Consider the following 25,037-nt stretch of genomic DNA (forward strand, 5'->3'; position numbering starts at 1 on the left):
GGCTTAAGTAATGTATGCAAATTGGGGCTCTTAACACATACATTTTATGGTTTAGTTTTATACTTTACTTTATACTTTCTTATGAAATGGTGACCATACTATGTAGGTATTTTAAGCCAAGTATGAATGGAGATGAGTGTAGGATGAGTGGCGCGATCTTGTAGTCTTGTTAGTGACTAAGGCCGACATTCCTTAGACACAGCTGTTTTATAGCACTAGTTTATTTGCCTTGGTTTTACTTTTAATCCAACGTTACATATCTTGGGACTGTAATTAATTGAGTAAATTAACTACCAAATAATTACTATATTTCGGGATTGAGTTGTTCTGGTTAAATAAAAAAAAAATAAGTTTTAAGTTTACAAAATCATTTTTCCAACTTCTTTTATTTGGATTTGACTGTCATTAACTCTCTGTTTTTATGCCTTAATGGTATTAAATGTAAAAACTAAACTCGGTTCAGCTCTATATTTTACTGGTCTACCTAGTACCTACACTTACCCAAAAGCGTAAACGTCAGAAAACTTGGAAAATGGCAATTCCTCATCATCAGGCTTTTGATGAGCTCTCAGATCCCTGATGATCTCTGGTGCCAGGTAACACAGCCACCCCTTTGGTATACTCAGTCCATCTACCTTCCTGAAGCACAAAGAGAAAAGTTAAAACCTAAAATGACAACTAAAAAATTAAAATCACACCAATTCATACTAAAACTAAACTTGCACAGATTTGATCATAAAATAAGTCAAGACATTATAAAGGGTGCGCACCAGGCCAACCAGAAAAAAATCAGGAGTAATTTCAGGTAGTTTAGGTCACATTGGTGTATTATCACAATGACGACTAAATTTGGGCATGCAGTCTAATACAGTCTAATATGCCGCACAGATAACAAATGAGATCAAATGTGCTCGAGCTACGAACGATGATGACAAACTGACAATAGGCTATAATTTTTGTTATCAATACGAAATAACTTATTCTTAGTCATATCCTGTGGAGATAAGTGTATGGTTCAGTTCTCATCACACAGCGTGGGAGCGGAAATGCAGAGATTCCTAGAAAGCGGCGGTTAAACCGAACTGCTCTCAAAGCAAGGTCGGTCAAAACAAACTGTATTATTTTACGATCGAAGGCGGATAATCCGATTATCGGTTAATAAGAGGTCGGGTAAAGCCGCGTTTACACCAAAGTTGACAACCAAAAGTTGACAACCAAAAGTTGACAACTAAAAGTTGAAAACTAAATGTTGCTCCTCACTAATTTAGAGCAACTAGTGGAAAACTTGTTGCCAAAGAATAGGTGTGTAATAATCTTGTAATATAGTGATAACATAGTTGATAATATAGTGTTTCAAAGATGTCGTCGGACGAAGAAGACGCAATCATTCCTAAACAAAAAATAAAGGTTACATTAGTTACATTATTGAATCAGCAATTTGACACATACTATATCCCATTAGCTTGTCAACAACCATTATTATGGATAAGTGATTAGAGTAAAAATGATATTTAATAGGTATTTAGTAACTATGTAACTATGATATTTATTAGGTAAAACTACAAAAGTCGCATTAACTTTGGAATCGTAACTTTTACAGCAATCAGGCTGCAGCAATAGTGGGGGGGGGGGGGGGGGCTGCACTATATTGTTTAGAACTATAAGGACCTTAAAGGTAGTAATTCAATCAAAAACTGTTTTTTAAAATCCATTTTTTTGTTTTTTCATAGGGTTTTATGGGAAAATAACATAAGTTACAATAACATTTAAACTGGAATTTTACAGAAATGGGAGTTATACTATTTTGTTCAGAATTTAAAGGGTGGCTACAACCATAGATAAAAGGAGTATAGACACAGATACCCCACGCAATGCTAATATGTGTTAACAATTTTTGGCCGAAAAACCGACTAGATCCTAGGCGGCGCTAGTCTCGAAACCGACTAAGCGCGGTTGCCATGTCGTGCAACTCAGTCGGTCGACCGGCCAACTCAGCCGGCTGGGAGAGATTCCCTCGCCTCGCACCCGCAACGCACTTCACTCACGCTCTTCTGCTGCTCTGTCCAGTGATGAGCTTCAATGAAATACTGTACGTTTTCTTCTGAAAATTTTAAAGACTTTGTGTAATAAACATAACATTAATTGGTTGAATATTGTTGTACGTTTGTTTACCATAAACTAAAAAAATGTTATATACTCAATTTAAAATGTAATATATATTTGTTTTCAATTTAAAAAAATAAATTAAAGACTGAGAACATATATATTTTAATTATTTTTTTTTTAGTTTTTATATGCAGGAGTCTAAGCAATATGTAACCTATGCATTAAAACGTGGAGGATTTTTTTAAATATTTGAAACATTCCAAACAGAGAATAAGTGCTATTCAGGTTGTCTTGTACACATATGAACAAACTTTGTCACGTTATTCAGCTGAAAGAAACAAAAAATGTAATATTGTCCTATGTGATTTTTACAAAAACATTCATAACTCACCGTTTGAGCTACAGCGTTGAAATTCTGTATGGCTATCTTATTGACCTCAATCTTAATACATGCGCAAAATATGAATAAAAACTCTTGAACTATATTTAAAACCAAGGATCACGTTATCTATAATTGAAACTATATATATGTATATAACAACAACCAAAGTCAACAGAGATACGTTTTATACAAAGATAAAATTGTCTACAAAGATATCCATCTTGAAAATAAAAAAATGTAATTCTTAGTTTTCTTTTAGATATTACAATAATTTGTTTTATATTTTGAGCTTTTTAGGGACTTATGTCCCTAAATTCATTCAACTAGTTTAAACATAAATAAATATCCACTATACCCATTATTTTCAGCGGGGAGGGGATACAAATTTTTAAAAATACCCCCTAAATCAATTACACAGTTTGATTAAATAAACCTACTACATGGCTGAGGGCTGTACACAGCCATGAGGTAAGCCAAATAAATAATTAAGCAAATCAGAGTTTAGATATGGTTTACGAACTCAAAGCATACAATTATTAGGTATCAATTGTCTTTGCCCTACATGTTCGTTTTGATGCCTTCTGTATATTGTTTCATATCTAAATTATAAAGTTGGGAAAGTTATTTCACAAAATGAGAGTATTAATTTTTGGCTTTTTAAAGGTAGTTCAATATTTTCGTTTCTCGAATATATCTATTAAAATTGTCCGTAAACAAGTGTGAGTACATGTAATAAGAGATTTATCTACTTTCAATTAAGATATTATAGTTTGTATATTGGCAATTAATGTTCTTTTCAATACTCTACAGGCGAAAGTAAACTTTTTTTAAACGTACAATGAGCTAAGAAAATAGGTTTTTTTCGCTACACTACTGTAAAATGACATGTTTCGTTGCATATTTATCACCTGCACAAATCTGTTATTACATTGTTAACTATGGCAATAGTATATTTCGTACCTAGGGCCGAAAATGAGGTTTTACCGGCTCGGGGTTTTTAAGTTCGAGACCAAGTCGAGAACGATCGAGAGCTGCAAAACCATTTTTGGTCCGTGGTACGAACACTATTTTTCACCACACTACTACTATTCACAAACGCAACTTTAAGGTTATGTGAAGAAGTAATTTAAGGAATCAGCAAAAATAGTAATAAACCGTTGCTAGGCAACGGTGAAAATATAACAATTATATTGCAATGCTATGGATACTGTTTGTGTATTTAATATGCAAGCGGGCAGCTGATTTTGCGGTCCTAGGGATGTAAAAACCTGTTTGGTCCCCAAATGACGATGACAGCTGGTACGGTCAGCAAAACGTAACTTTCAGCCTCTAATTAACGTATGTAAAACAGCTAATAACATCATATTGTGGTGAAAAAGATTTTTTACTATGCGAGAGTATGTTTACTATTTTTATTTTTGTATTTTGCCGATGTAAAAAAACAATAATATTTGTAATTGTTTTATAAACTGTTTAAATTTTCAACAACTAAAAGTAAACATTAACTTTAAATTGAAGGTATGACCTAAAGATTCTATGAGTTTTGTAGTAAAGAAATACAGGGTGAAGCAGTGAGAGCACCCCAATATTCTTTCGTTGTCACACTATAAGTAAAGCCACAATTAATAGTTTAGCTCTGCTTATAATGTAAATTAAACTATGTCATTTTAGTAAACATTATGCCTGAGGCTATTAAGACTGAGATTTTGATGTGGAAACCCATTTTTAAAATAGTGATTCTTGTACAAAACCCCAGAGATTGTTTGGACCACATTCCATCCCTGGTCAATATGGTGCTGTTCCAAATTGGAAAACAACGGTGAACTGGGTAAAATAATTTAGTATAACAGCTTAAAACGAAAAAATAATCGGTTGGTGCCGCAAAACCCTTTGTACACCAGCAAATGCTGTAAAAGTGTGAGCCGCAGTAACTCGAAGTCCGAAGAGATTTGCCAGGAAGCTTTTGTTGTTGAAAGCTTTACGTTGGCTCTTTTTTTAGGGGGGGGGGGGGGTATTCTGATAAGCTACTTGAAGTTCGAGGTTTTTTCTAAGTCGCCCCACAGATTTGCTTAAACGGAAGCTAAGAATTGTCCAAAACTAAAGTGATTCCTGAAGAAATGCTGGAGGAGTATTTGATGGAGTTTTCAAGTGACTAAAAAGGAATGTCAAGTGGGACAAGGACGTCACTTGAAGGATTTTGTTTTCAAGGAATGAAAAAATGACTTGGTTAAGCTCAATTGGCCAAAAATAAGCTGCGTTTTGATGTGGTATTTATATCTATTGGGTGAATATGTTTAATTTATGATATAATGGAGTTAGTACAATTTATAAATTGGGCCACTTTCATTGCCTCACCCTGTAGTATTTTTGGAATAGAAAATGGGTCTATACATATTCTCGACCATTTAAAGTACTCGATAATTTTCGCACTGCAAACATGATGTCAAATATGAAATTTTTTGCAGACTTGACACTCTTGTTATGAAATATACTAATTCCCGATACTGCACGGCAAAATTTCATCATTTTAACTTTCTGTGCACGGAAAGTAACTGTTATGGGATTTTGCTGTGCAGACCGATCAGCGTTTGCACTTGACATAAGCACGGAAATTGTTGTAAATTTAATGTGGACAGTAAATCTAATATTCTAAGTTGTAATTGTAATGTGTACAGTTCATAAAATGTGAATTGTACTTAAAATTACATACAAAACTAGACCAACCCACGCGCGATTTGAGACGTAGGTTTAATGTTCGATGAAATTACAGGGTGTTTGATATAAGTGTGCCAGCTATTCTATTCAAAAGTTATAAGAGATATGACAAAATTTTAAATCGTAACTACCTTAGATTTGTTATGAAAAAAATTGTTCAGGTTGAAAAAATAATTTTAGCCGCCATTTTCCAATATGGTTGCCAACTTTGATTTGTCGTATGGAAGACCCATATTTAATGATTGTTTTAGAAATTGAGTGCAATTTAAAAAAGTTTCCAATCTTGGAATTTTTCTCTAAAGCTACTCGTTTAGGAGTTACAGCGTGTTACAACCGAGAAAATGACTTACGGAGTTGCGGTGTACATTTTGCATCATGTAGCACCTAAACTAGTACGTTTGGAGCGAAAATGCAAAGAGTAAATAAATAGTATTTTTTGAATCTAGATGCAATTTTAAGAATATTTTACTTCTTGCATTTTTGCTCTAAACGTAGTCGTTTAGGAGATACATGATGCAGAATGTAAAACGCAAGTCATTTTTTCTTAGTTGTAACACGTTGTAACTCCTAAACGAGTAGCTTTAGAGAAAAATTGCCAAGAATAAAAACATTTTTTAATTGCATTTAACTTTCCAAAACAATCCTAAAATATAGGGTCTTCCATAAGAAAAATCAAAGTTGGCGGTCATATAGGAAACATGGCGGCTAAAATTATTTTTTCAACTTGACCAAAATTTAAAAAATAAAAAATCCAAGGCATTTACAGTTTAACATTTTGTTATATCCCTTATAGCTTGGCATAATGGCAGTGGCGCGCAGCAGTAGTATGCGTCGTAGCGGCCCTCTCTACAGTTGACACTACACCTGATACGACTTGTGTCCATAGCATTTGAGCTACTCACTCTGAATACAAAATATGAAATCCGATTATTTTTTAATTATATTTCAACCTGCAAACGAGAAATATGTCTCGATTTAGAAGCAATATAAAGGAAACTCACGTTTTTAACAACTAACTATTATTTTTATATTCCTAAATCAAACTGTATCATGATTTAATGAAACATAAAAAAATGTATATACAGTTTGAATAATTTGAGCATTAAAAACCAGGGCTTAATCATGAATATTCGTAATTTTACTTGCAATATTAAAACGTTTTGGTATAGACAACAAACAAAATACAAAGTTTTCAATTTATTTTCAATCAAACTCTATACCGTACCACTATTGGAACGACTGTATAAGTTACTATGCCTACTTATTTACAGAATATTTATGATGAACAACAAAAGAGGAGTATTTAAGAAAAAAATCACGTCAAACTACAAGATAGACAGACAAACAACAAACAAAATAATTGAAAACCAAACCATTATTTTTTGTAACAATTTATATACAAATACAATATAAAGTAAACAATAAAAAATCAAACATAGTTGTTACAGTCTGAACAATGGGTCCTTTTAAATTAACTATGAATTTTACTTTAAAAATAGATCGGAATCTGTACACGCAATGAAACAGCTTAATTTGTAAAACTTATTTACAGGATATTAGTTAATAGTTATTGACAACAAAGAAAATAATTGTTAAATTAATTGGGAACTGCACTACGGGTAATTTCCATTGATAGTATAGTCCTCGAACCATTAAAACAGCTGCCTGTTTTGAGATTTCTGGCCCTCGATTTAAACGTCCCGTGTCTTAAAAACCTTCAAGCATAGATAAAAGGAGTAGACATACTTACTCCTTTTATCTATGCTTGAATGAATTCATATTTTCGGGATTACTCTAAGCCCTTTTTTATATACAGGGTGATTGATGGATAAAGCGCTTCACGATTACCAACAGTCACCTCAGAGGAAATTGAAAGAAAATGATTCCGTATTTGCAAGAAGCTACAATCAGCGAGGACCAAAGTGGATTCCTGCTAAAGTCACTAGAATAACCGGGCCGCGGAGCTACCATTTGACAACAAAAGAAGGCATTGAAATACAACGTCATATCAACCAATTGAGACCTCGCTCAGAAATATCAAAAGCATCTCCTAACTCACACTTGGATAATCCTGAATCTCCAATAAACCCACTATTCCACCCAGTATTCCAGAATCCTATTCAGGTGAGAACACCAGAAGCACAACATATCACTCCAGTTCAACCACCATCAATGGTCCGCAATCCTACTATGATGAGAATACCAGACGTACAACCAATGCGACCGTCAGTGATGCAACAATCTCGTAATTCCTTTAGTAGTATAGAAGGATCAATTAACCCTCATCAAGATGCTGGTTTCAACGTTTCTGGTTTAGCTGGTCCCAACGTTTCTGGTTTAATTCAATATACTAATCACCAATGGGATTTGATATACTAAACTCCAATGGGAACCAAAGCCGCCTGGTTTATCTACATCTAGAGAGTCATTCACTGGTATAAAAATGTGTGTGCTTGTTTCCATACTTGAGTTTTCCAGGGTAAAATCAAAGTCTTGCAGGCATTTGATTGCTTGAGCGATCACTGGATTCATAAGCACGATGTTTGTTTGATTAGTTAAGTTACTCAATAACAGATCAAAATATTTTTGTATTACATCATCAGTTAACCACTCATTTTTTTAAAGAGAAAGACTAAGTTTATTAGTTGTTTCTTCTCCTATTAAATTGGTTTTGGGTTGGGGTGGTGTAGATTTTAATTCTATGTATGTGGCAGGGCTGTCTTGCAGATTTTAGGAACTCATTGTAGTGGTTTCTATGTAAACTTGAGTATTATAGCTAACGGATACATCATTGACAGTTAAAGGTGTATTTGTCAACAAAGGCTGCTAGATGCTGAAGGTCCTTCCTTTATCAATGATTCACTTGTATAACAGAATCAGAATACTTTATTTTTGGACATAGAGTACAGAATAGGCGTCAAACATTACAGAGATTTAAATATGAAACAGCGTAAAGTTGTTGGTCTTTGAGGCGCTGTCAATAGTGATAGTTATTACTATGAGGGTTGTTTAGTTCTCACTGGAACATTGGTGATGTTCTCCAGTTCATGAACTCCTCAACTGTGTAGAATGGTCTCTCCACAAACCAAGCCTATAAGCGTTGTCTGGTGCTGCTTATGTTGGGGCCTTTTATTGTCTCTGGTAGCAGGTTCAGGAACTTCACTCCCATGTAGGAAGGCTTTTCTTCAAAAAGAGTTAGATGATGGACTGGAAGTGCGTAATTCATAGCCTGTCGGGTGTTATGGCTGTGCCTATCCATACCTCGTTGGAGCTGTAGCCTGCTTCCATGAATAGCCCAGCTAGGATGTACAGGCTTGTAATAGTAAGGATTTTTAGCTCACGGAATTTTGGTCTGTGACTTTCTCTCTTGTCCATGTCTGCTATTATTCTTACTGCTTTTTTCTGGTGGATAAGCACACGTTGGAGGTTGATTGCCGATGAATTTCCCCATACTTCAAGGCCATATCGAAGATGTGATTCAAACAGTGAGTGGTAGGCAACCATGGCTATGTTGGTGTCACTTATGGTTTTTATCCTTCTTATCACATAGACACTGCTACTCAGCTTACTACACAGGCTGTCAATATGAGCGGTCCATGTCAGTTTCTGGTCTATTATTAAACCTAAATACTTTGCTTCTTCTGGGCCTTCGATGTCTGGGATCCTGCAAACCCCACTATTTCTCCTGCCAAAGACCAGTTGTTGTATTTTCTCTTCATTAACTACTAGGCTGTTGTTTTGGCAATATTGTATTGCCATGTTTATGGAAACAAACGAGCTGATTTCAAGGGCTTCAGGGTTTTTTCCCCCAAGGAGAAGTACGATATCATCCACATACATAAGAGTCTTGCTGTGGTCTTCCAAATAGTGAGGGAGATCATTTGTAAACAAGATGAAAAGGGTGGGGCCCAGCACAGAGCCCTGTGGAACACCCTTTACTACAGGTAATAACTTTGATCTAACTGTTTGTGTAGATCCCTTTTCAGTGTACAGTAGACCCCCTCTTAACCGACCCTAATGGGACCGGACCTAGGTCGGATAACTTAAAAGGTCGGTTAAAACGGGCAATCCCTAAAATCATAACATAATGAAGTGCTATTATACATTTAGAATTATATAATCATTATTTTGTAGTCATACTTGCGTTATTTATAAAATAAACTACTCTTTATCTCCTTTTTTCGTCTTAATAGAAAAGTCACAAATAAACACAAAATACGGTTAAGTAAAATAGGCCTACTTTTAGTGGAATAGATTATAGTACTAGGCATAGGGTCAATAAAAATTCTTATTAATAATTATTAATAAAATAACTTTAGTACTGTAATGTATTAATTGATGCTTTCCAAATCCATCGTAATACAGTACAGAACCTTTTGTCAAAATTAAAGATACAAGCAACCATTTTGTTACGAGACAGGGTGTTTATTTATAGCCTCTCACTAGAGGCTCAGAGGCACAAAAACTATCTTGACCTTGGAGTTGTTAACCCCCCTTCCCTGCCCACCCTACAAAATGCTTTGTTTGTTTTACTCAAGTGATAAGATAATCAGTTCTCAAAATCGTAACCACACATAACAAATCAGATCATATGTGCCCGTGCTACAAACAATGATGACAAACTGACAATATGCTATATTTTTTGTGATCACTACAAAATAACTTATTCTTAGTCACATCCTGTGGAGTGGAGATAAGCATATGGTTCGGTTCTCATCGCCCAGCGTAAGAGCGGAAATGCCGAGGTTCCTAGAAAGCGGCGGTTAAACCGAACTGCTCTCAAAGCAAGGTCGGTTAAAACAAACTGTAATATTTTACGATCGAAGGCGGATAATCCGATTATCGGTTAATACGAGGTCGGTTAAGAAAGGGTCTACTGTATTAAAGTTCAACCATCTGACTTCTTCCAGTTAAATAGCTCTTGAACCGATCTGCAGTTTTCCCACCAATCCCAATTTTTCTTAACTTGTTACACAGTTGTGTATGATCTAAGAAGTCAAATGCTTTGCTGAAATCAAGTAAAATGGCGGTTGGTATGTTTCCTTCTTCTAGATTATCTATTACATATTCAGTTAGCCCTATTATGGCAGATGTGGTTAATTTTTCCTGTAAAAATCCATGTTGATGTGGTGTGAGCAGTTCATTGGACGATAGGTGTTGAAGAAGTCTGTTTAGTACTATTTTTCGAATACTTTGGAGAATGTGGAAATTAATGAAATTGGGCGGTAGTTCTTTGAGTCCAGATGGTTTCCTTTGTTGAATTTTGGGTATACCTTTGCAATTTTAAGCCCACTTAGGAAAATTCCTTCTTGGAAAGAACGGTTGATTATGTATGTTAACGGTCCAGCAAGTTCTTCTTTACATTTTTTTAGTAGACTGGCGGATATATCATCTACTCCAGCAGATGTTTTATTTTTTAGGGTGTTGATCACTTGAGTCAGTTCCTGCTTGTTTGTTAACTGAAGAGACATCGTAGGTGTCTGACAGTGTACCTCTGTGATTTCAGCTGGCTCATTTTGGTTTTGAGGATTTTGTGCAAGGGTGTCATTATCTATGTTAACGAAGAACTCAAAATTTTAGACCAGTTTGAAGATCTACTGCTAACAAATAACAGCTCAATATCCTTCATGGCTTTTGTAAAGTTTTTGTTTTTTAATTTACTAAACCAAGATATATTTTCTAGGTATGGATAGACATAAATTTCCACAACATAAGCTATTTCTGATGTACCATACAATTTCACTTTGTATTTTGAGTTAGATTCAGAGCTATCTACAATAGCCGGCCAAGGTGAGTGGCCCATCACCATAGCATACACTTTATCTCCAATTCCATACTTGTATTTGTTTTGACTAGTATCCATAATGTAAAACTTGATAATAAATAATGGGCAGAACCAGAGTGTTAATTTATTTATTCAGTCATATTTTTGTAATATCATTAAAGTTGCATTTGATCCTTTATTTTTTAAGCCCATAAGTATTGGATGGCCCTTGAATAGATCTAGGTATATTATTAAACAGAATGGTAAGTATCTAACTTATCCTCTCACAGTAGTTAGCAAAGGTCAATTATATTAAAATAAATAGGTAAATGTATTAAAAGTTTAATCAATAAGTAAAATAAAAATCCTCTTCTTAAAAGATTTGTAAATAAAAATAACTCTAGGTAATGAATATTATCTATTAACTCTCTTCATTAATGTTATCTTAATGCAGATGTAATCTAGGTTTATTCTCAGATTGTTGTTGCTCCAAAGGTCAGGCCCTAGTCATGAGCTGGTCAGATGTACAGGGTGGCAGGGGGTGGGGTGGAGATCCAAACAGGAAATTACTGCTAAATTCAAGTAGTGTTCACGTTAATGTGTTTAGGATCCTTACTTTGTAAACGTTTATTTTAACCATGTTAAGATAGTGGTTGAGTAGTAAAATGATTGATAACTGATTAATAATAAAAAAAGTGAAATTATTTTGCTTCTAGTGTCCTTTTCAAGGATGTTTAGTTAGTGTTTAAAAACATGTGCTTTTGGCTAGGAGAAAACTGTAGTTCGGTCACTCACTTTTAAAATACACTCTAAAACATTGGATGATTGGCTCCATAAAAAATAATCACAATCATATTGTTTTGAATCTGCAAACGACCATCAAACCATTTAATAGGTATTTTTTTATAGACGTAATGACTGTATTTTTTTTAATTATAAGAGAATGATTAACACTATCAAACGCTTTAGATAAATCCATGAGGATTCTGGTGGTGTATTCACTGTTATCGACTGAATCAATCATAGATTCAATAAAAGAAACCGCGGCTGTTACTACATACTTTCCAGCCCTGAAGCCATGTTGGAAATTATTGAGTTATTTAGTATCTTCAAGATATTCAGCTTATTTTGTTTGCAAATTTTTTTCATAAATTTTTGATATTACAGATACAGTAGACCCCCTCTTAACCGACCTCGTATTAACCGATAATCGGATTATCCGCCTTCAATCGTAAAATAATACAGTTGGTTTTAACTGACCTTGCTTTGAGAGCAGTTTGGTTTAACCGCCGCTTTCTAGGAATCTCGGCATTTCCGCTCCCACGCTGGGCGATGAGAACTGAACCATACGCTTATCTCTACAGGATATGACTGAGAATAAGCTACAGTATTTTGTATTGATCACAAAAAATATAACATAGCCTATTGTCAGTTTGTCATCATCGTTCGTAGCTAGCACGAGCACATCAGATCTGATTTGTTATCTGTTTGGCAAATTTATAACATCATAAAGTGCGTTAAGATTTTGAGAACTGATTATCTTATCTCTGGAGTAAACAAACAACGCAACTTGTAGGGAGGGCAGGGAAGGGGGGTTAACAACTCCAAGGTCAAGATAGTGTTTGTGCCTCGAGCCTCTAGTGAGAGGCTATAAATAAACATCCTGTCTTGTAACGAAATGGTTGCTTGTATCTTTAATTTCGACAAAAGGTACTGTACTGAATTATGATGGATTTGGAAAGCATCAATTAATACATTACAGTACTAAAGTTATTAAAAAAGGAATTTTTATTGACTCTTGCCTTTTTGCTATTTTTAATTGATTTGGAAATATTTCTGATACAAATGAGGAGTTGACGGGATGACTTAAAACTTAGCTTAGGCATTTTTAATAACTTTAATTACAACCGTTTTTTGGAAATAAGTGTTGAAATCTTTAATATGGTAGTTTTTTTATGTGTTTAAAAGGGTTTTAACTTAAATTGGCTCGTTGGAATGTATCATAGCTAGATAATTTTTTCTTTACTTGAAAAACACCCCATTACCTCAAAAATACTTAATGGAAAGACGTTAAGACAGGGGTTGGTGTAGTATAACCAATCCATTCAGAAAATTGGGTAAAACAGTTTAAAAAAATGGTATCGGTATCGAGAATCGATTATTCAGGGATTGGTATCGAGAATAGATTTTTCAGGGATTGGTATCGAGAATCGATAAAGTTTGGTATCGACACTTCACTAAAGAAAAACAAACGACAAGACAGTTCTACTTGTTTGTTTTGTGTTAAAAAAAAAAACTCAAAAGCTCAAACAGTTACAATAAAAAAGCTTTAAATAAAATTGTTTTTCAGTTCATTGTATATTTAAGAAAATAGCCCAAAGTTACCTAGTGTTTACAGAACAAAATATATTATGTACGTCTAAATGTTACTTACTTGTTGGCAAAACACAATTTGGTAACACTGAACAACCCAAAGTCTGTGATGATCACTTTACCATTTTCCAGAAATATATTCTTCGTTTTTAAGTCTTTATGAATAATTCCTCTTGCATGAAGATATCCCATTCCCTAAAAACAAAATTAAATGTCATTACTTTCTGCAATTAATTGGTTTACTCTCTGGCTGTTAAAAAAATATTTAAAATTCATTCATAACATACCATAGTCTCGCTAATCCAAACCACCTGTTGGGGAAAAAGGTCCTGTATTTTGATTTAAAACAAAGCTTTGCGTTCTGAAATACTAATAAGGGTTTCCAGCACACTGGGAAACTGGGAAAACTGAAATAATTTGGAATAATCACCAAAAGCCTATGGCCATGTAATAAAAAAGAAAACAATCATGGGAGGTAATCACAGTGTTTATTTTTGTGATTGTGGTAACAATATGTATGGTTATTTAAATTAATAAAAAAATTCCTTATGTTTTTCATTAAACTTTAAAACATTTTTGCTAATCATAACAATTTTGTATTCCAAACAGGGTTCGATCCCAATTACATAGTTCAGATTAGCAGGACACTAATGCACAAGCACATTAAAGTATACTGATCTGAGCACATAAAAAAACTCTCAATTAACATGTTTAAATTTGTAAATACACAATTTTATCTTCAACTTGATTGGTTGACTCACTATTTATCCAAATCTTTCAACTGAATCTAGAGAAATTAATATAACTGCATAGGAGTATGCACAATGGCGTGAAAAAAACCCCGCAATGTAGGGGGTGCCGAGGTCCAGGGAGCGCTGAGAGGTCTGATTGTCACCGCCCACCAACAGCAAAAAAGGTGACGTTTTTTCCGTGACCGCGGGTTTCAAAGCCATGATGTCTTCAAGTCCGAAGAATATATTCATGATTTTGCCGCAATCGCAAAAAAAGTTGACCTCGTTTCCGTAACCGCAGTAGACAAAGAAGATATTCATGATTTTGCCTCAATCGCAAAAAAAGTTGACCTCATTTCCGCGACTGCGGGAGACGAAGATGATGTCTTCAAGAAGGAAAAATATATTCATGATTTTGCCGCTATCGCGGATAAAGATTACGGTGTTTCTGTGACCACGAGAGCAGACGAAGATGGAGGCGGATGATGTACAAGATGTTGCCAGGATCACGGAAAATGATGACGAGTTCCAATGACTGTGGGAGACAATGTCTCCATAAATGCGAGAGATATTCAAGATTTGGCCACAGTCACGGAAAACGATGACGATGTTTCCATGACAAATGGAGGCGATGAAAAAACGTCCGTGAGAGTTAGATTTTGCAGCGATAACAGCTTTGGCTGAGATAAAGGAATAAAATGTAAGTGGTGATGTTTTGGCGGGGGGGCGTCATCCACATGTACTCCGTGTACATGTAGCTAGTTCACTAATATTCGCTAATATTCGCTATTGGCACTAGCTGGGCACACTAGCGCAAAAATTTCCATCCACACGTAGCTAGTTATTAGCGCTTATTATTAGCGCTAGTCATGTAGAAATGAAGTGTTCATTGGTCATGATTATCATTTCAGTTCTGCACAAAATGTCTTCTGTTCCCTAAATTGCAATGTGTTGAGACAAATTTTAAGAATTATTATTACCTTTATATTATTACCTATTATATAAATAGTCATCAGAGACAAGCTACCGTGTCTCGGCAGGTGCCCGTTCGGTGGAACACCAAAAAGCTGGACGTGGCCAAATTCACTGAAGTCATACTACGGGGAGAGCCAGTGGTACCTGCTGCATCTGGCTTGGCTCACGCAGAGACATCAGTTACATCATTGATGAGGCTGATAGTCTCGGCCTGCAAAGAGTCAATGCCTTGCAGGAGATCCCGGTGCGATAAGCGACCTGTGTACTGGTGGACAACCGAGATCGCGGAACTACGACGGGCAGCATTGAGAGCCAGACGTCTTGCTACCAGGGCCAGAGAACCTGAAGATAGACGTCTTAAGTCTGACGCTTACAAGGTGGCTAGGAAGTCTCTTCGCCGGGCCATTAACCGGAGCAAACGCAGTTGCTGGGAGAAATTAAGGGACGATGTCGATTCCGATCCGTGGGGCCTTGGTTACAAGATAGTAACCAAGAAGCTTGGCACCCGCTCTCCACCTTCCTTTATGGACGGGGCCTCTATGGAGAGGATCGTAAAGTCCCTTTTCCCGACTCACACACTGCGCCCATTGCGGGAGTTCGGAAGGGTGGACGACGTACCGCTTTTCAGTCTCGAGGAGTTGGAGGCGGCCGTTCTGTCCCTGAAGAACAACAAGGCTCCTGGACCGGATGGGGTACCTGGTGAGGCCCTGAAGAAAGTCTTTTCAATAAACCCACAAATCCTTTTGAGCACGTACAATGCCTGTCTGGCCGAGGGGAAGTTTCCCTTCTGCTGGAAAACAGCTAGGCTTGTGCTCGTGGGGAAGGGAAAAGGAAACCCAGACCTACCCTCCTCTTACAGACCTCTCTGTATGTTGGACACTGCTGGGAAAGTCTTGGAAAAGTTGATCCGTTCCCGACTGAATTCAGCCGTGGTTGCTGCAGGGAATCTATCCCCTCGTCAGTACGGCTTCAGGAAGGGACGGTCAACGGTTGACGCTATTGAGGAGGTAAAGCGAGCCGTAATGAGAGCTGAGGAGTTTAACAACTATTCTCGTCGGGTTGTGCTGCTTGTAACACTTGATGTGCGAAACGCATTTAATTCCGCGAGGTGGTGCGATATGCTCGACGCACTGGAGAACACTTTCCACGTCCCGGCATACCTCATGCGCATGATAGAGGACTACCTCCGGTACCGCCTCATCATTTACGACACTACAGAAGGCTCCAGGACGATGGATGTAACTTCTGGTGCTGCTCAAGGATCCATACTGGGCCCGGACCTCTGGAACGTCGCCTACGACAGCCTCTTGAGATCCGAGATGCCTGAGGAAACTGTCCTAGTTGGGTATGCAGATGACGTTGCGGCTTTAATAGCTGCACGTAGCATTGAGCTTGCCCAGCTGAAACTAAATCGAGTCATGCGAACCATTAACGCATGGATGGCAGAACATGGTCTCTCGCTAGCTCTGAGCAAAACTGAGATTGTCATTCTGACTAAAAAGAGGATTGACACCATCGTGCCTTTGATGGTGGGGAACGTTGAAGTCCAAACCACTCGTGCCGCAAAGTACCTTGGTGTCATGGTGGACAGCAAGCTCAGCTGGCGAGACCAGATCACCCGTACGGCGGACAAGGCCGCTAAAATGGTTTCTTCCCTTAGTCGGTTAATGGCCAATGTCGGAGGTCCACGGTCCAGCCGCAGAAGGCTGTTGATGTCTGCGGTCCAGTCAGTGCTCCTGTACGGTGCGGAGGTCTGGGCAGACGCTCTCAATAAGGAGGTATATAGGATGCGGCTCGCCCGAGTGCAGCGTCAGGCAGCACTAAGGGTAGCATCTGCCTATCGAACAGTGTCCGAACCCGCCGTCCTGGTGGTTGCTGGAGTCATCCCCGTCAAACTTTTGGCGGCGGAGAGGAAGGCAATTTATCAGCGCCGTGGGGAGGACCAGGCAAGTATTGAGGAACGCACCCGGACCTTCCAGCTGTGGCAGGAGAGCTGGGAACAGGAGACAAGGGGGCTCTGGACCAGGCGACTGATACAACAGGTCCAACCTTGGGTTAATCGGCGGTGCGGAGAGGTGAACTTCTACCTCACCCAATTTCTGACGGGTCACGGCTTTTTCCGGTCGTACTTGTTCAGGATGGGCAAAACCGTGTCACCCGATTGCATATACTGCCCAGGCATTCCCGATGACGTGGAACACACTTTCTTCCACTGCCAGCATTGGGAAAGGCCCCGCCTAGAGGCTCAACAGTTCGTAGGACTGCTGTCGGTGGACACGGTCATACCGATGATGATGGAGGGTGAGGACAATTGGACCTGTGTGTCACTTTACATCCAGGGTGTTCTCTGCGCCAAGAAGCTTGACCTCGACCGGGATGCGGTGTAGGTCAAAATATAAATAATGCCAGAAACGGTGCGAGCCCTGTGGGCTTAGGTCACATGTTGGCCTGACTTGAAGTAATGTGACAAACAATTCCAGGTCTGTGTCCAACAGAGTAGAGGGGGTTTTTTAGTGAGTAGTCTGTGATAAACTCAGGAGTCTCACACTACAGGCTGGCTACCTGTGTGCGTAAAAGCATTTTCCCTCCTCACCCTAAAAAAAAAAAAAAAAAAAAAAATTATATAAATTGGTATACACGAGTTGTATGAACATGAAATTAATAAAAAGAAACAAAATGTTTGGGGTCGTTGAAAACAAAGGATTAAAAAAACTGGTTTTGATTTAATTAAGTATGTTATAATTATTAAAATATTTAACATTTTTTTAATTTTTTTGAAATTTAGATTTTTAACTAGTGGCTTGTAGGGGCAATAGCCCCTATATACAGTATATGTAATATATTCTAATAATTATTTTGTACAAATTATTTGTCTCATGGGTTACCGTACCCTACCTTGAATTATCGTTTAAGTTTTTTGTATGTTATAATAATGTATAACAGTTATCACATACCTGCATAATTCATTTTTATGTCTGCTCTGTTTAGGATAAAAATTCAAAAGGACTCTTCATGTGGTGGGTTTGTAACATAAATTTTCTAATCATAATACAGCAAAAGAACATTTTCAATAATCTTCACTATTAATTAAATATATATACATTTTTTTTTATATAGACAAATTCACTTAGAAAAACACAACACATAGAGATAATGTTATCTTCCAAATTGTACAATTCTAATTCTGTAACAAAATCTCTCTGAAAACAACATTTGTTGTGTAGTATCCATTTTGGTCCATTCCTTGGTCTTTATTTGTTTCTATTTCTATTTTAACGTCATCTGGCCGCTTTACCCGGCTAAAAGCAACATAAAGTTGACCATGGGTAAACACTGTTTTTTTTTTTTTTTTCAAATAAATTCGAACTTTTGGGAAGGTTTGGCCTTGCGCTTTATTTATAGTAATGGTGAAAGATAATCGCAATGGGAATTGAATCCTTTGTAAATTTAAAGGGCATATTAGGATCTGTAGATATTAGTTTTATTTTTGGCATGAAAAATATGTTCCCTTTCCCTACTCCAGTAATTACTACTAACTTTACACTTTTTTCAGACATACCCAACACAACCAATCGTACTCCATTAACTAATCCAGACCCTATTTCTTATGAGCATCACTATTGAACCAACTTTTAAAACTAATTTGTGTAGTGGCATTCCAGATGGTGTAATTGAATTTATAAACTCAATTGGTATGTTCAACCTCTCTGTAGGGTCTTCTGAAACTACTTCATAATTACTGTAGTAGATTTTTAATACTTCTTCATTTAAATTATCACAATGTTCATTTAAAGGACATACAATTATTTGATTGGAGTAGTTTTGAATATTTTCTGGATTTATTGAGTTGCCATAAACAATTGCACAATCAGAGAGAACAAAGTTATCTGGAATGTCAATTGCCGGTGTTGCCCTATTGCTCTCTAAGATTCCATTACCTAATATAAGCGTAGAAGCCAATCACAAAATGCTGTTTCATTTTCATTTGCACGCATGTTTACTTTCAAATGCACTATAGTTACATACAATACATATATTACATACTACCTTTAACACTATTAATACAACTTTTAGGATTATTAATTAAGTTAAGTTAAGGAAAGGCCAATTGGCCTTTCCTTAACTCCTAACCTTAATACAACTTTTGTAGCCAATAGTCAATGATATTACCATATGCTTTAAATAAATCTAAACCACATGTTTTAAAGTAAACAAATCGGACATGACCTGGATTCCCATGCTATTTAAATGTGATTTATTTCATCCTGTAATAACCTTTTGGTGCATAAGTAAGAAAAATGAGTATTTTTCCCCAAAACTTCATGCCCAGACCTTTAAAATGAGACCCCTCCCAGCTTTCTACGGCCTCCAGTTCGCTCACAATTTCATTGTAAAATTTTGGGCTTACGGAATTAGATATATAGATGGAAACTTTCCCAAAAATCCTGTAAAATAACGGAAGATAGAATTTTCTCAAAAATAGACAATTTTCTTAGAAATTTCGTATGTTATAGACCTTTAAATTATGAACAAAATGGTACAAATTCCATTTCCGTAAACATTACGGTTCAAAAGTTATTGTAGCTTATATTATTTTTTCCTAAAAACCATAAAAAAAACAACAACAAAAATCTGATGTTTTAGAAAAGCTGGTTTTGATCCAAATTAATATGTTATGGTCTGAAGCAAATAGTACAACACCCTGTTGCTGTGTATCAATTTGGTTCAAAAGTATTTTTTAAATTTTGTTGACTTTTAACTATAACATATAATATTACTCTCACTGATTATGATAAAGGTTGTTGACAAGCTTATGGGAGAAAGTATGTGTCAGAATGCTGATGTAGTTTATTTTACAAACACTTTTAACTTGTCAGACAAACAACAACTGTACTGACACTGGTGTGTGGCTAGTGGCGAATGGCGATTAGCACTAGCAGAACTGCAAACATCTAGTAGAGCGCTAATTCGCAAACGCTAGTGGTCACGTGACCACCCCCTCCACTTATTAGCGCTAACATTATCAAACATGTTCAAAACGACTAGCAGCGAGTAAAATGCTAGCGTGCTAGTAATTTTTGTCGCTAATAGATCGTTTACACGGAACTAATTTATTAGCGCTAATCTATTAGCAGCTAATATTAACCTCGTGTACACGGGGCTTAACCAAGCAAACTAGGCAGCTACAAAGTACAATAATTTATTACTTCTTTAAAAGAATAACATAGAACTTTAAAATTTAGTTTTCTGGAATTTTGTCTGAAAACATTAGATATTCTATATACTTAATTGGATAATTTTTACTCAAGCTACCATGCTAACGGACATACATGGAACTGCACGGAGGGTGTTTTTGGCCTCTGGGGTCAAAAACAAAAAAGTAAATATTGTGAGACCTCCTGTCCATGAGACTTACGGTAACAGCTTATTCTTTTATGCGTGGGAAATTCGCTGAAATTAATCAATCAATACCTTAACCCTCCTATTGTCAGTCATTTTTTGTGTGGTGTCGGTAGATTTATAGGCATTTTGCAACAATGTTAATTGAAAATAAAAAAAAATCTACTTTGCAAGTTACTATACCTTGTTATATGTTATTGTGCGGCTAAATACATGCACATTCAGCATTAATCATTGCGTTTTTAGTTTTTATAACTATTTTATGATAAGTACTTAGAATGATAAAAATTACAAAATAAACCATGAAAAAAAATTTAGAGCCCCTATTTTTTTGAGTAATTTTAAATATTATAGCCATATTATTAAATATTATCTGCAATAGCCATATTTTGTTTAATATTATAGCAAAAAAGAAAATATGAACTTTAGTATAGTTGACTTAATTTTTAGAATAGCCATAAGACATAAAAATGTGATAGAGGAAGAGGAATAGTCGCAAAATCACTCACTAGGCCTATTAGACTATGACTTTACTGTTATTACTAGGGGGTCTGCGGTGCACCGAAAAAGTCAGTATGGTACAGCGAACACATAACAAAATAGAAGCACTACTCGGAGCGCAGGAGCGTGGCAGTCTGACTAGCCGGCGAAACGGACAAATATGGCGGCACTACCCTAGTCCCGGCGTGTGCAGCGCGCAAGTCATCTGCTTCACGATCTCTCCTACTCTGTTGTTAACGTCTGACTTAATTCGGCTGTTGCTTAGTTGTATAGAATGATGCTTATTAACACGGAATGGTCAATTGCGAAGCTTTTGGTTGTAGCAACAAGACACTGAATAAGAAAACGGGACATAAACCACCAGCTGTTATTACATTTCACTTCTTCATTTAAATTTCCTTACTTTTTATTTAACAATTTACATTTCTTCATTTACATTTCAATTCTTTTCGCAGTAAGTTTAAGTTGCTTGATGAGAATATTAGTGTAAAGGAAAACAATGTAATTGAGGACTTGACGAACAAAGTACTTGGACAAATTTGTTTCCAAATAGTATACATTTCTCAGGATATGAAATGGACAACAATCATTTTTGTTTAGTAATTAAAATGTTTGCTCAAAAATATTTCAATGTTTGAGTTCGCTACTCTTGTAAAATAAGTAACGAAAGTCTTCACAAAAATAAAGTTAGGCAACATCCATATATATAAAATCCAATGTATGTATGTTTGTTTGTTTGTTTGTCCTTTATGGACTCTGAAACCGCTCGACAGATTGTAATGAAACTTTCAGGCTTTATTAAGCATTATTCAAGGATGGTTTGTGTGAAATTTTGTGCAGATCCGTGAAAAGGGCCCCGCCCCAGTGGCTCTGGAGTTTCCCATGTTAACCTTATGAGTACTCATTTTTAAATGGAATTGAAGAATCTTAACAGCTGGTTCAACAAAAAAATTTGATTCTTCGATGTTCAATAGCATTAAAAAGTTAATAGGTTTACCAACAGGGTGCAACACTATTATTTTTTTTATGACAACAGCTAATTTGCAACCAAAAGGTGAGTGAGCGTAGCGAACGAACTTCAACCTGGAGGCGAGTTAGCGTAGCGAACCAGCTAACCTGAAGGCAAGGGAGCGCAGCAAACGAGCTCCAACCTAAAGGTGAGTGAGCGTAGCGAACGAACTTCAACCAGGATGTGATTGAGCCATGCGAACGAGCTCATCTTGAAAATGAACGAGCATTTGACATAAAACCACATTAGGACAGGACGACGTCTGTCGGGCCAGCTAGTATCTTAATAAAACTGCAATTTTTCTGGGACAATAAATTGAGTGTAGTTTTACAAATATTTGGGAAGTTTTATTTGACTTACAGAATTATCTTTAGTTTATCTTGGATGATATTGAAAGGTAATTAGTCCTTAAAAATCTGTGCTAAACGGATGAAAATTCTTCATGGACAATATATTTTTATTGAAGTATATATTCTATTAAAATGTCATAGAAACTTTTTAATATATATAATTATCAGGGTGTCTACTGCATTCTGGATAAAAAATTCATGGACGATTCCCGTACATTTAAGGACACTTTGCCGTAACCTTTGTCGGTGTCATTAGACCTACCGAATAATTTTCCTGATTTGTCAAACTGTATTAATCTTGTTATTCACTGTAGTTGTACCACAGAGAAAAGTAAATAATAATAGATAAGAGTTTAAAATTTCAAAATAGAAATTTATTGAAAGTAATCAAACATAGGCCTACCTATACTTTAGGTAAAGCTTTTATAGTGTAACAGAGAAACGCAATCATTGTCTCCTGCGATAGCGACAAATATCTCCATCGGTCACGTAAACTTCATAACATAGCTTATCCGATCCAGGCAGATTAATTTGGCATGATTCGCCCTGGCACAACGTTAGGTTCTCGACTACTTTTGAACAAAAATCTTTAATGCATATTGTTACTCTGTTCTTAGTACAAAATCAAGATATGGTAAGCGGCTACCAATAAGCAATAAGCACAGAGTAAGATTATTGTATTTTCATTTGCAAAGTTAATATCGACACATAGCAATCATTAGTTGTTTATCTTAGGCTCAATTACATTTTCTAATAATAATAATAATAATAATAATATTACTTTATTGTCACATACACAAGAATACATTCCAAGTTTCTAGCGCAGCTAGAGGAACAGGTGACATTGTCAAATATGCATAATATAAAACAAAGAAAACATTCCATAAATTAAAATAGTATTAAAGTAAAATTAACTATAAACTGAGTTATTGCCCAAAGTGTGCACCAATATTATTGTCATCCAGAAATTCAGATACAGAATAGAAGGTTTTTTCTATTAAATACAGTTTAAGGTCATTTTTGAATTTAGTTATACAGCTAATATTTTTGAATCTATTTGGTAGACTATTGTAAAGCCTCAAACTCATATAGTAGGGTGACTTTTCGTACAGACAAAGCCGATGCCTTGGATACTGCAGGTTATCTTTGAAACGTGTGGGGTAGTGATGAACAAACTGCTTACTTACATATTTGTGAAAATTACTTTTTAAATTTACTAGAGTTTTGAAAATAAACAGTGAAGGCATTGTCAAGACTTCATATTTTTTTAATAGTGGCTTACATGATGTTCTTTTAGATTTAAAAGATAGAATTTTTAAAAAACGTTTTTGGATTTTAAATATTTTAATTGCGTGGGAAGTGGAACCCCACAGCTCAATACCATATTGCAAATGAGAGAAAAACATGGCATAATATACCATAATTTTAGTTTTGGTATCTATTATATTTCGCAACACATAAATTTGGAAACAAGCAGTGTTTAATTTTTTTGTAAGCATATCAATGTGCAGTTTCCATGACAAGTTTTCATCAATATGTAAGCCAAGAAATTTTGTACTTTTTACAAAAGATAAAATGTCACCATTAAAAATCAAATCAAATGTATAAATATTTTTATTTTGAGCGGGCTGAAATTTTAAAATTTGTGTTTTTGAACTATTAAGTTTCAATCCATTCACATTAAACCAGTTGGATAGCTCTAGAAGTGAACGATCTAGCTCTACTTTCAAATTATTAGAATTGTTAGCCTTAACTATTGCTGTAGTGTCATCAGCATATTGAATGAGGTTAGAAGAAACGTTTTTGGGCAAATCATTTACAAATATCAAAAATAATAAAGGTCCTAGAATTGACCCCTGAGGGACACCATATTTAATTTCACCCCATGTTGAGGAAAATGTTTTCTTAATATATTTTACAGCTCTTTCAAGAATCAAAATACCCAGGCCTAGACCTAATTATTTAGGAGGGCCTATATAAACTGAGTAACAAACAATGAGGTTAATATAGCAGCATAGTCACTACCATCATTCTAGTTCATAAGATTTAGAATGCTTAAAGCATACAACTCAATAAATAAATATATGGGAAACAAAAAACATTGAAACCTGAATAGCCAACAATATAAGACAAAGATACAGAAAATGCAATGACATAATTTGAAACCGAGCAGGCTTACATTGTGATAAAACATTAATGCAAACAACAATGCTTGTGGTTTTGTCAATTGAAAGATAAAATATCCATAAAAAAGGGGTTAACTTACAAAATAAGACTGTAGATTATTTACATGTTAATATGAAACCATAAACAGTTTTATGGCACTAGGTAATGGCCGGCAAATTGAATCTTCAAGCCGGTAAGAAGTGAAATTTAACAGCCATTATAAAGCTATTATTTTCATGATAAAATATAGGTTTGGGATCTAATAATAATTACCCTAGTAATAAAAAAAGAAGTTGTAAAGGAATAAAAGTGATACAACTTTTATGAGCTAGCTGCTGAGTCAACAGTTCTTGGAAGTACTTGACTTGACACTTGATTGTCGTGATAAAATATTAATGGGTTTGAGATTGCTAATGGGATTTTTATTGCATAGTTACTCTAGTAATAAATTATAAAAATGTAAACAAACATCTGATAAACCTTTTATGTGCTCCTAACCAACTAGCGATCAATAAAATTATGGCCCATTAAAAATTTAAGGACATAGTCTGGCATTTAAGGACAA

The 25,037-nt window shown here is 35.8% G+C and overlaps 1 protein-coding gene across 2 annotated transcripts in view; it reads right to left on the minus strand.

Moving 5' to 3' along the window:
- The window catches only part of LOC128982900 (kinase suppressor of Ras 2), a 149,311-nt gene that overhangs the window by 19,583 nt on the left and 104,691 nt on the right, over positions 1-25,037 (minus strand). For both annotated transcript variants that reach the window (XM_054401958.1, XM_054401957.1), the window contains exons 14-15: positions 13,402-13,535; positions 502-639 (exon numbers count right to left, since the gene is read on the minus strand). In XM_054401958.1, coding sequence (XP_054257933.1) covers positions 502-639; positions 13,402-13,535 — 272 coding nt within the window. The remainder of the gene's footprint in view (positions 1-501; positions 640-13,401; positions 13,536-25,037) is intronic.

The sequence above is a fragment of the Macrosteles quadrilineatus genome, unplaced genomic scaffold (genome assembly GCF_028750875.1).
Source record: "Macrosteles quadrilineatus isolate MER2022 unplaced genomic scaffold, UCM_ALF_1.0 Scaffold_1__1_contigs__length_201487025, whole genome shotgun sequence".
Taxonomy (NCBI): domain Eukaryota; kingdom Metazoa; phylum Arthropoda; class Insecta; order Hemiptera; family Cicadellidae; genus Macrosteles; species Macrosteles quadrilineatus.